The sequence below is a fragment of the Balaenoptera borealis genome (assembly GCF_965194805.1).
Source record: "Balaenoptera borealis genome assembly, chromosome: 13".
Taxonomy (NCBI): domain Eukaryota; kingdom Metazoa; phylum Chordata; class Mammalia; order Artiodactyla; family Balaenopteridae; genus Balaenoptera; species Balaenoptera borealis.
In genome coordinates, this window is record NC_138870.1 from 88,237,303 (window position 1) to 88,250,394 (window position 13,092).

The 13,092-nt window shown below is 35.8% G+C and overlaps 1 protein-coding gene across 11 annotated transcripts in view; it reads left to right on the top strand.

The window, feature by feature from the left end:
* Positions 1-13,092, top strand: part of HCFC2 (host cell factor C2) — a 60,510-nt gene that overhangs the window by 26,531 nt on the left and 20,887 nt on the right. For 10 of the 11 annotated variants that reach the window (XM_082349869.1, XM_082349872.1, XM_082349874.1 and 7 more), the window contains 4 exons: positions 5,101-5,278; positions 8,477-8,680; positions 9,234-9,307; positions 11,616-11,753. In XM_082349869.1, the coding sequence (XP_082205995.1) occupies positions 5,101-5,278; positions 8,477-8,680; positions 9,234-9,307; positions 11,616-11,753 (594 nt within the window). The other variant, XM_082349877.1, reaches the window with a different exon arrangement.

The window sequence follows — 13,092 nt, forward strand, 5'->3', positions numbered from 1 at the left end:
CTTTTAATGTGCTGTTGGATTCTGTTTGCTAGTATTTTGTTGAGGATTTTTGCATCTATGTTCGTCAATGATATTGGCCTGTAGTTTTATTATTTTGTAACATCTTTGTCTGGTTTTGGTACCAGGGTGGTGGTGGCCTTGTAGAATGAGTTTGGGAGTGTTCCTCCCTCTGCTATATTTTGGAAGAGTTTGAGAAGGATAAGTGTTAGCTCTTCTGTAAATGTTTGATAGAATTCGCCTGTGAATCCATCTGGTCCTGGGTTTTTGTTTGTTGGAAGATTTTTAATCACAGTTTCAATTTCAGTGCTTGTGATTGGTCTGTTTATATTTTCTATTTCTTCCTGGTTCAGTCTCGGAAGGTTGTGCTCTTCTAAGAATTTGTCCATTTCTTCCAGGTTGTCCATTTTATTCGCATATAGTTGCTTGTAGTAATCTCTCATCATCCTTTGTTTTCTGCAGTGTCAGTTGTTACTTCTCCTTTTTCATTTCTAATTCTGTTCATTTGAGTCTTCTCCCTTTTTTTCTTGATGATTTTGGCTAATGGTTTATCAATTTTGTTTATCTTCTCAAAGACCCAGCTTTTAGTTTTATTGATCTTTGCTATCATTTCCTTCATTTCTTTTTCATTTGTTTCTGATCTGATCTTTATGATTTCTTTCCTTCTGCTAACTTTGGGGTTATTTTTGTTCTTCTTTCTCTAATTGCTTTAGGTGTAAGGTTACATTGTTTGTTTGAGATTTTTCTTGTTTCTTGAAGTAGGATTGTATTGCTATAAACTTCCCTCTTAGAACTGCTTTTGCTGCATCCCATAGGTTTTGGGTCGTCGTGTTTTCATTGTCATTTGTTTCTAGGTATATTTTGATTTCCTCTTTGAGTTCTCCAGTGATCTCTCGGTTATTTAGTCGCGTATTGTTGAGCCTCCATGTGTTTGTATTTTTTACAGTTTTTTTTTTCCTGTAATTGATTTCTAGTCTCATAGTGTTGTGGTCAGAAAAGATACTTGATATGATTTCAATTTTCTTAAATTTACCAAGGCTTGATTTGTGACCCAAGATATGCTCCATCCTGGAGAATGTTCCATGAGCACTTGAGAAGAAAGTTTATTCTGTTGTTTCTGGATGGAATATCCTATAAATATCAGTTAAGTCCATCTTGTTTAATGTATCATTTAAAGCTTGTGTTTCCTTATTTATTTTCATTTTGGTTGATCTGTCCATTGGTGAAAGTGGGGTGTTAAAGTCCCCTACTATGATTGTGTTACTGTCGATTTCCCCTTTTATGGCTGTTAGCATTTGCCTTGTGTATTGAGGTGCTCCTATGTTGGGTGCATAAATATTTACAATTATTATATCTTCTTCTTGGATTGATCCCTTGATCATTATGTAGTGTCCTTCTTTGTCTCTGGTAATAGTCTTTATTTTAAAGTCTATTTTATCTGATATGAGTATTGCTACTCCAGCTTTCTTTTGATTTCCATTTGCATGGAATATCTTTTTTTCATCCCCTCACTTTCAGTCTGTATGTGTCCGTAGGTCTGAAGTGGGTCTCTTGTAGACAGCACGTATACGGGTCTTGATTTTTATCCATTCAGCGAGCCTGTGTCTTTTGGTTGGAGCATTTAATCCATTTACATTTAAGGTAATTATCGATATGTATGTTCCTATTCCCATTTTCTTAATTTTTGGGGGTTTGTTATTGTAGGTCTTTTCCTTCTCTTGTGTTTCCTGCCTAGAGAAGTTCCTTTAGCATTTGCTGTAAAGCTGGTTTGCTGGTGCTGAATTCTTTTAGCTTTTGCTTGTCTGTAAAGGTTTTAATTTCTCCGTCAAATCTGAATGAGATCCTTGCTGGGTAGAGTAATCTTGGTTGTAGGTTTTTCCCTTTCATCACTTGAAATATGTCCTGCCACTCCCTTCTGGCTTGCAGAGTTTCTGCTGAAATATCAGCTGTTAACCTTATGGGGATTCCCTTGTATGTTATTTGTTGTTTTTCCCTTTCTGCTTTTAATCTTTTTTCTTTGTATTTAATTTTTGATAATTTGATTAATAGGTGTCTTGGCGTGTTTCTCCTTGGATTTATCCTGTATGGGACTCTCTGCACTTCTTGTACTTGATTGACTATTTCCTTTCTCTTATTAGGGAAGTTTTCAACTATAATCTCTTCAAATATTTTCTCAGTCCCTTTCTTTTTCTCTTCTTCTTCTGGGACCCCTATAATTCGAATGTTGGTGCGTTTAATGTTGTCCCAGAGGTCTCTGAGACTGTCCTCAATTCTTTTCATTCTTTTTTCTTTATTCTGCTCTGCAGTAGTTATTTCCACTATTTTATCTTCCAGGTCACTTATCCGTTCTTCTGCCTCATTTATTCTGCTATTGATTCCTTCTAGGGAATTTTTAATTTCACTTATTGTGTTGTTCATCATTGTTTGTTTGCTCTTTAGTTCTTCTAGGTCCTTGTTAAACGTTTCTTGTATTTTCTACATTCTGCTTCCAAGATTTTGGATCATCTTTATTATCATTACTCTGAATTCTTTTTCAGGTAGATGGCCTATTTCCTCTTCATTTGTTTGGTCAGGTGGGTTTTTATCTTGCTCCTTCATCTGCTGCGTATTTCTCTGTCTTCTCATTTTGCTTAACTTACTGTGTTTGGGGTCTCCTTTTCACAGGCTACAGGTTTGTAGTTCCCATTGTTTTTGGTGTGTGCCCCCAGTGGCTAAGGTTGGTTCAGTGGGTTGTGTAGGCTTCCTGGTGGAGGGGACCTGGTGCCTGTGTTCTGGTGGATGAGGCTAGATCTTGTCTTTCTGCTGGGCAGGACCGCATCTGGTGGTGTGTTTTGGGGTGTCTGTGAACTTAGTATATTAGGCAGCCTCTCTGCTAATGGGTGGGGTTGTGTTCCTGTCTTGCTAGTTGTTTGGCATGGGGTGTCCACCACTGGAGCTTGCCGGTCATTGAGTGGAGCTGGGTCTTAGCGTTGAGACGGAGATCTCTGTGAGATCTCTTGCTGTTTGATATTACATGGGGCCAGGAAGTCTCTGGTGGTCCAGTGTCCTGAACTCGTCTCCCCCACCTCAGAGGCTCAGGCCTGACACCCAGCTGGAGCACCATGACTCCATCAGCCACACAGTGTTGGCGTTCACCATCAGGAAAAGGGGGTGCTCATGCACTGCTGATCCACTTGTGAATTGTTCAAGTTTTTGTGAAAACAATCTAACACAATCTGTTTTAAAAAAAACCAGCAAAACTCTTGGGCCACTTTTATAAGGCACTAATCACAGTCCAAAGCTACTTCCTAATACCATCACCTTGGGGGTTAGCTTTCAACATATAAATTTGTGGCGGACACAGACATTCAGACCATAGCAGCTCTATGCATATGGGCATGCTTGATTAGTAGACCTTTATGAGGGTTTTTGAGTGAGGATCCACAAATATCAGTATCTTTTCTTGTGGACCAGTGGGTTTCCCCTGAGACTTCTCCAACCTCTTGCTTAAGGGCTCTAAGCCTGGCTATCAGTATTCTGGGAGCTTAATGCAGAGAGGGCAGTGTCTCTCTGTTCAGTATGCAGACTTTCACTTAATCTCCATTTTCAGTATCGGTGCCCCTCCTCCATCCTCACCAGAGAGACTCTGTACCACGGTCCAGAGCCTCCCATTTTAATCTTTCTACCTATCTCCCTTCTTCAGTTCAAATGGAGGTGAGGAATCTGTCTGCCTTTGTATGCTGGAAGAGCAGAGCTGGGGCTACAGACACTTTTTATATAGTCTTCCATATGATGGTCCTCTGGTGTTCTGCACTCTGCACTTCAGCCTCCAAAGAACCTGATGCCCCCAATTTCCAAGGCTTTCTGGGCTCTTCAGCAAAAACGATTCACCTCTCAGTTACTTTCCACCTACAGGCTCTTAGCTTTAGCTTTTTCTGCTTTATAAAGGCATACCTCATTTTTTGCACTTCGCTTTACTGTGCTTCCCAGATAGTATAACATGGAGACTTGGTAGTGAAATAAACTTGGGGTCAAATTCTAGCTCTGCTACTTGCTGGCTGCCTGACCCTAGGTGTGTTATTTAAGATCTCTGAGTCTCATTTTTTTCCATCTGTAAGCCAGGGGTGATATTATCCAATTTATAGCATTCTTATGAAGATTAAATGAGATACAGACTTTATAACTATGTAGCACAAGGCCTATCACATAGTATAATGCTCCTTAATGGCTGTGGCTGTCATCGTCATCATTTATTAACAGTAGCACAATCACCATCAATTAGAAGGGAAGTAGAGGGCATATTATGGACAAGTATCCTTAGAGCTATGAGAAATTATAATTGATAATATAGTTATAATTGACATTAAAGGTGGAGACAGAAAAGTAACAAAAAACATGTAACGAAAAAGAGGCAACGATATTGGGGTATTTGAATGAAGCCAGATCACTTTTATGGTTCAGTAGACCTATAATTATTGCTATATAATAACTGATGTTCACATTGATGATTTGAATTATCAAAAGGTTTAAATGTGTTTGTTATAGTGTCTTTAAGAAGACAAACAGAAATGTAATTAGGAAGATTCCTATCTAGAATGTTTAATGGTGAAGAATATTGACATGTATGTATTAAATCTTGAAGCCTATATGGAAAACTCAGTCATATAGAATAATTCATATGCTTGAAGGTTTCATATAACTGAGATCTTTCTCTTAGGAGTCGTAAAATCTTTAGTGTACTTGTCTGATCTTGTTAAGAAAATTTGAATGTTAAATTCAGTATCTTGGGTGTTGTCACCTATGTTACATATGTATTTACTTGAATACTAACTACTGCTTGTAAAAATGTCGATTTTTTTTTTTCCCTCAAAATGTACTGTTCCTTTTCCCTTCAGAACTGGTCTTTTGAGAATGAATATTAAGTGGAAAGAAATTGTTTTCTTAAACTATTATAAAATTTAAAGAATAATCCTGTACAAATTAAGAATATAATTTAAACTGTTTTGTATTTTGGAAAATTTATTTTCAAAACATTTAAGTTGTAAATTATTTTGCTTGTTTTTTACATGTATTTCTATTTAATTGAACATTACTTGCTACAATAAATTATTTTATTTCTTGTAGATCAGTGATACAATGAACAGTGCAAAATCTGAACATACAGCTATGAAAGGAACTTCACTGAAAAACAAACCAGAACTCAAAGCATCAACTGATTCTAATGCCACTTTACATTCATCTTTGGCAACTAACGCTTCTAATCATAACAGTTGTGTGGTGGATATGCTAAGGAAAAATGAAGGTATAAAGATGGCATTCTAAATAAAGCTTAAGCTTTTTATAATAATGGTAGAAAATTTTAGAGTCTTTGAAAAAGTAAATGTTATATGGTTTGGATCCATTTTCAAAATATAATATATACCTACCATATTGACCCTAATTAGAATGATGTCAAGATACTAAGCAAGAACTTACCTGAATAGTAAAGATTAGTTATTAACTACAGAATTTAAATGAGGCAAGCTCTTGTGTACCATTTGAGATTGGCCAGTGTGTTCAGTATCACTGTTCCATTACCCTGTTGTCCTAGCACTTATAACTATCTGCAGTAATTTACTTTGGGCCAGGATTTTGCCTATCTTGTTCACATAAATTTCTCCAGCACCCAGATTCATGCCTGGTAAATAGTAGTCACTTAATAAATAAATAAATATTTGTTTACCAAGTAACTGGATTATCCTCAGAAAGGTAGTTCATTTATGAAACTGTTGATTAGCCCGTTGAATTCATGGTACAGCTTGTAATTTGGTGATCCTTATATTTTAAAGTATTTAATTTGAATATTCTGATACCATTTGAGATATATTGTGTTGCCTCTGATTTCATTGTCTAAAATTACTTTATAAATCTCATTCTGATATATCCCTGACATAGGAATATGTGGTTTTATTTTTAATTTGAAAAACTTATGACCGTTAGTAAAAAGCTAATCCTCTTCAGTGAATAACAAGATGAATATTCTTTTTATTTCTATTTTTCTTTATGAGTCCATGGTAGATAAAAATATTCAAGGAAAATAATTTCCTATAGTTTTTCTAATTTTATTATTTGTGGAAGAGGAGAGCACTTTTGTTGATTTTCTGATGTAAAGGAATCATTTGGTCAAATTTATAAAAGCTTGGTCTTGGACGTCAGTTTAAATTTCTTTTTTATAGTGATTGTCTATGTCTATCATATAAAGAAGTTTATACTCTTGAAAACAAATATGAGCTTTGAGATTTGAGAGTCTTAATGTACTCTGAATCCTACTTGTAAGGCAGTTTGGATAAAATTAATATTAGTCAAATGGAGAAACAAGAGTGGTTGTACAACGACAGTATCTGGCACATAGTAGATATTCAAATGTGTGAATGAATGGTTACCCAATTTTAGGTTAACAAGAGGAGATTGGGCTTTTTCTCTGTAGGTTGGAGTAGCTGATATGTTTCTTTCTTTTTTGTTTTTTTTTTGTAAGTTTCAAAAGTGAAAGAGTGACACGATTAGTTGGGTTTTTTAAATTAATTAATTTAATTAATTTATTTTTGACTGCATTGGGTCTTCGTTGCTGCACGTGGGCATTCTCTAGTTGCGGCGAGCGGGAGCTACTTTTCATTGCAGTGCGCGGGCTTCTCATTGTGGTGGCTTCTCTTGTTGCAGGGCATGGGCTCTAGGCGCACAGGCTTCAGTAGTTGTGCCACGCAGGCTCAGTAGTTGTGGCTCGCGGGCTCTAGAGCACAGGCTCAGTAGTTGTGGTGTACGGGCTTAGTTGCTCCATGGCATGTGGGATCTTCCCAGACCAGAGCTCGAACCCATGTCCCTTGCATTGGCAGGCGGTTTCTAAACCACTGCGCCACCAGGGAAGCCGTGCGATTAGTTTTTGTTTTTTATTTTGGAAAGGACATTCTAGCCTCACCATCAGGAAGAGTTATAATACGAAATGGTTGGGAGACTCGTTAGGACGTTCTTTTAGGACTTCAAGAGATGCATAGAGACTAAAGCAGTAGGTGGGATGGAGAGGAGAGAATACATCAGTTCAGAGACCTTTAGAAAGTAGCACCTATTAGACTTGGAAACTGGTTAGATATGAGAAATAAAAATGAGTCGAACATGACTCCCAGTTTTCTGGGTTGGACATTCAGTTGTTGATGATGCTCTTCATCAAGATAGGAAATACAGGAGCAAGAACAGATTTGGGGATTAAGATAGGTTCAACCTTGAACTTACTGTTTTTGAGGCACTTGAGGAACATATTGGTAAAGATTTCTAATAGGTAGTTGGATACTTAGGTCTGGAGTCTACGAGGCAGTTCTTGGCTGGAAGTATAAATTTAGAAATTAAGAGTATCTAAAATGTAAGCTCCACAAGAGCAGGGACGTTGTCTGACTTGTTTACTGATGGATTCTCAGGACCTGGCACTGCACCTGGGACATGTATTTGAGAGATGTATAATTCGTGAATGGTAGCTAAAACACCAGGAAAATATACAAGGGGAGAAAAGAAAAGGCTTAGAAACACCTGCATTTAAAGAGTCATTTGAAGAAGAGAAGCCAGCTAAAGAGATTGAAAAGGCATTCCAAGAAGGTTAGGAAAAAAGATTGGTATCATATTTTTTACCTGCGTAGTGGACATCACTGTTTATGACTATGCATTTATGATGTATGTATGAGTGAATACAAGTCATAGACAGAAACAGTTTCAAAAAAGAGTATGTGGTCAGGATTGTTTACATTGCAGAGAAGTCAAGTAAATGAAAGTAGATAAGTATCCCTTGACATTTGTCAGAGCCATTTCATTAGAGTTGTGTGCTGGATCAAATTTGGGGAGGTCAAGGAATTAGAGACTGCTCTAAAGGAAATTAGTGAGGGGAGATGGTAACTGGAGAATACTTGTTTATAATGTTTATAGACTGAGGCCCAAAACTACTGAAGAAGAATTTGAAAACCCCAAAAAGAAAGGAATGATTGATAAAAGAGGGTCCCAAAATATGCGAAAGGAATGGGACCAAGAGCACAAGAGAATAGACTAAACTTCCTTAGGAGAGAAGTCATCATCTGAAATGGAAGAAAGGACCGAGGGGCTGGGCACAATCATAAATACATTTCTAGTTTAGGACAAGAGAAGGCAGAAAATTGGTGGCATTCATGCCTGATCACCTCTTGTTCTTTTCCCAAAATGGGAGGAAAGGCCATTTGATCTATGACTGAGTAGAGTTCAAGAACAATGATTCAGTGTTTAGAATGGAAGAAGGAGCTGAGAAGTTGGCAATCTGTTATGGATATAATGCACTTTATTTTTCTAGATATTTTATGCCTAATGGTTAAGTCATATGACTGACTTTCGTGGTGCTCACATTTATGATTTTAAAATTGAAAATGCCAAGAATTGGGTGACAAGAACTACAAGATACAGCAGTTATTTACAGGTGTTATGTTAATAATTAATCTTTTCCCTTTAATTTTAGGTCCTCACACTTCAGCAAATATAGGTGTTCTAAGTAGTTGCCTGGACTTAAGAACAGTAATCCCTGAAACTTCTGTATCCAGTACTGTTTCCAACGCACAAACTATGGTAACCCAGCAGACCATTAAAACTGAATCATCCAGTACAAATGGGGCAGTTGTTAAAGATGAAACTTCACTAACAACATTCAGTACCAAATCTGAAGGTTTGAAATGTGTTTCACATACTGTATTTTGAACCATTTTTGTATATAAATTCATCAAACGTATTTGTTTTAGATGGGAATTGCATTTCATCTTGGATTGAATCAAATATAAAAAGATAAGGCATTTCAGTTAAAATCATTATATAATATATTCTCTGCTACCTTACATAAAATAGTTAAATTAGCATACACTGTAATACAATCAGAATATATCTTTCCTACCATAAACTTATTCAGCAAAATTTTTTTTTCCTTAGAAAAGATTAGTTCTAGGCTATGGAGTAACAATTCTCCCAGCCTGATTGATTTCTGGTTTTGTAAATTCTTATTTTATTCTTTTGCAATAGGAATTGTGTTTCACGTTTGGTGAACATTCTCTGAAGTTCCAGCTAGTCATCAAATCCTTGAAAAATGAACTTTGTGAATTAGTTCAAGTTAGAGGGTCCATATTTCCAATTATTGTGATTTTTTGTATATTTATAAATTATATTTTAATATATCTGTTTGATAAGTGATTATGTAAGTCTTATCTGATGAATTGTTTAATTTTTAGTTGATGAAACATGTGCATTACCTGCAACTAAGATCAGCCGTGTAGAGGCACATGCTGCAGTGATGCCATTTTCTGTAAGTATATTACCTGGAGATGATATATGTTTACAGATGGTTAAATATGCTTTAAATGCTGAGCACCTTCAACATAAATTCAGGAAAAGACTCTTGGGCATCCTCTAGTAATTATTTGACATAGATTGAAAAATGAAGGGTTAAAGAGAAAACTGTTCACAGTATAATGTTAAGTGGAAAACTGTGGACAAAAAATAATATGTATACTGCATTCCCAATTTTATTAAAAACACACACAGTGCGTACATTCACACTCTCACGTGAGTCCTCACACGTCTGCACTACGATGCTAGATGACTTTCTTCAGGTTGTGGGGCCAGAGATAATTTTCACTTTCTTCTTTATGCTTTCAGGATTTTTCTGTAATAAAATGTTACTTTCATAATCAGAAATATGGGTGTATACATACATATGTGTATATATTGAAATTACATTAATGGTTTAAAGAGTAAAAGGACGTGTTATAAAACATAAAACTTGAATGGCTTTCTTGCTAGCCACTTAATAGGAGAACAAGAGAATATTGCAATACTGAGTTAGGCATACCTGTAGGGTATCCCAACAGTCTCTGACATTGGGTTTTTTGGTGGAAGGCCAGAATAAGTCTGCCTGGTACCAAATTTAAATGCTAGGAATGTGGGCTTCCCTGGTGGCGCAGTGGTTAAGAATCCGCTTGCCAATGCAGGGGACACGGGTTTGAGCCCTGGTCTGGGAAGATCCCACATGCCACAGAGCAACTAAGTGCGTGCGCCACAACTACTGACCCTGCGCTCTAGAGCCCGCGAGCCACAACTACTGAAGCCCGCGTGCCTAGAGCCCGTGCTGCACAACAAGAGAAGCCACCACGATGAGAAGCCCGCACACCGCAACGAAGAGTAGCCCCCGCCACAACTAGAGAAAGCCTGTGCGCAGCAACGAAGACCCACCGCATCCAAAAATAAATAAATTAAATAAATAAATTTAAAAAAAAAAGAAAATGTCCATTTAAAATAAAATAAATAAATAAATAAATAAATGCTAGGAATGTGCCTCACAAATAGTATACTAAGATTGTTTCACTTAGATGAATACATGTGTTTGTTTATATCTTTAAATTTATTTTTAAATTCTCAGTCATTTTAACTTTATTGCTATGAGCAAGAGTTTTTATTTGACCTAAAATTCACCTTTTAGAATCTTCAAGATTAGTCTATAGTTTTAGTTTTCTTTCAGTCATGATTTTATGGCTTTTGATTGTGTATTTACCTTCATCAGCTTTCACCTTTCCAGAATGTTAAGTCCCAGTGTTCTTAGACTCTTCTCAGAGAAGAATTATTAAAATGAATTTTTCTCTCTTAAATCTGTTTTGCAATGCATCAGCCAGAGTGGTATCTGTTATTTCAGTTGGAGCCAGTTGTTTTATAAAAGTTGTTGAAGAGAGTTTTTACAACTTTAAAATGAAAACAAGTTTAAAGCTATTCCTTTTCTAAAAACCTTAAAGACTCTTCTAGTTAGCTCACTTTGTCATGTGTGATAGCCTAAGTAACAAGTAATGTGAATTATAAGCATGTACCTCTGCTGTTATATATTCAAGACAGAAATAAATAACTGAAGTGCACATTTGTTTTGAGCTTCTGGAAACAGTGTCTCATTTATAAAGAAGGTGGCTTAAAAAGGTTAGTTCCAGGGATAAGTATAATTCACTTATCACTAAAAGTAGCTTAAGGTAGAGGAAGTTTATTAGTCTTAAAGCAAGGTAAAAATGTAAAACTGTTTAATCTGTTCCTCTTTAGTATATAATAAATTATATTCAAATTGCATTTTAGTTTTGAACATTTTTTCTCCTTTTAGGTTTGGAGAATCACAGGTATTTCAAGTGCAAAGGTCACTGAATTTCTGCTAGTTGTTTTTGAATCTAGAAATAAGCCAGCTTGGAATGAATTTTTCCTTATTTGCTCCTTTTGGAGCAAGTTGTAGTGTCACATTAAAGGGATTATTACATTTTCTGAGAGAGTCTCTGAAATGACAATGTTCTATAAAACAGCTGGCATTTTAACGTATCACTGATTGGAAAGCATGCTAACTCCAGCTAGGTTGATAGCACAGAGCTACTGACTTGGAGAATGCCTGTCACTCCCTATGTTTGAATTGGCAACGCTGTTTCACTGTCAGTTGACCTAATCTGTTAAGAGTTTATTTACTTATGAGCTATTAATTGTGGTGTTTACCCATATACCTACTTGTAGATCACTGCATGGATTTATTAAATCTTGAAATTTCTTGTATGTTCAGTAAGAGTCTTCATAAATTTTTCTTTCTCTGAAATTAGAAAGAGACTCCTTCAAATCCAGTGGCCACAATGAAAGCAGGAGAACGACAGTGGTGTGATGTAGGAATTTTTAAAAATAATACAGCTTTGGTGAGCCAGTTTTATTTGCTGCCAAAAGGGAAGCAAAGCATCTCAAAGGTAGCTATTGACATACTTTCTACACTGTTAGTTATAAGCCTCAAGAATGAGATTTTAAAAAATAATCCTGATTCAGGACATTCGAATGAGTGAAATTGGGATCTGTTTACAATCTATAATTGAGAGTTCTGTATATAGCTATCTTGTATTCTTTTTTAAGACTCTTTTTATGGAATATATCACAAGCAGGTTATTTTAAAAAATCTCATACAATCACTGGGCTGGATTTTGAGTCATAAATGATATGGTCTGGCCAGTACAGATAAAGATTTTTTGAAATATCTCTAATTGTGTTACCTGGTGTGTTTAAAGAATGTTTAAAGAACATTTTTTTACTTAGAACTTTTGTTATTCCTAATTTCACAGTTTAAAAAATTTAAAAACCCCTACGCTATTGAATACAATCTAACTTTCCCTTAATTCTGAAGTCCCTTAAAGAGGACCTCATATATATAGATGAGACATTAACCCTCTAAGAATTATGAAATAGATAACAGCTCCAAAGCATATTCAACTAATTTTTTTCTGGAATGGGGAATTTCAGAGTGGGAATTGCCAAAGAAATACATATTCAGTTTGAATCTCCCAAAGATCTTACTAATGGGAACTATATCATTTATCATTATATTTTAGTTTCTCTAATATTACTTCTGGTGTCTCACTTTTACATATTGAATTCTTCCAATTCTTGACAAAAATAGATATCCTAGTTAATAATTTGTTGGTATTATGCCTAACAAAATTTCTGGCTGTAGTTTGATTTCATATACATGGAAATATCCTTATCTAAGGGCCTAGTAGCTATCTGTTTTTCCCAAAAGAAAGAAAAGAACATAAAATTTAGAGCCAGTAAACTTGAATTTGAATCATTAGTTCCAGCACTTGACAGTGTGACGTTGGACAAGTCACTTGTTTAACCTTGCTGAGACTCAGTTTCCTCATCTGTGAAATGGAGATGACCTAACTCCCTTAAAAAAATGGGATGGTACATTGGTGGTATAGTGAGAGTTAGGGAGAATATGTAAAAATTGTTTGAAAGTTGTAGATGTTATGATCTTCTTACCCAGAGTATGCAGTCCAATTATTTAATTTAACATTTTTTCAGCATCTGCTGAATATTAATTATTAAAATGCTCTGTACTACGTGCTAGTCATTCCTTTTCTATCAAGTTTGCTTGCCTATGTCCAAAGGGTATTGTTCCTGGCTAGACTGTTTGACAGTAAATTTTCTGAGATTTCTACTCCACGTTAAGTTTACATGGAGATAGTTGTTACCTTGTTTATAGTGGTCAGTTTTTTTCTATCTCCATACTCTTCATGTGCAGAATACCCTAATATT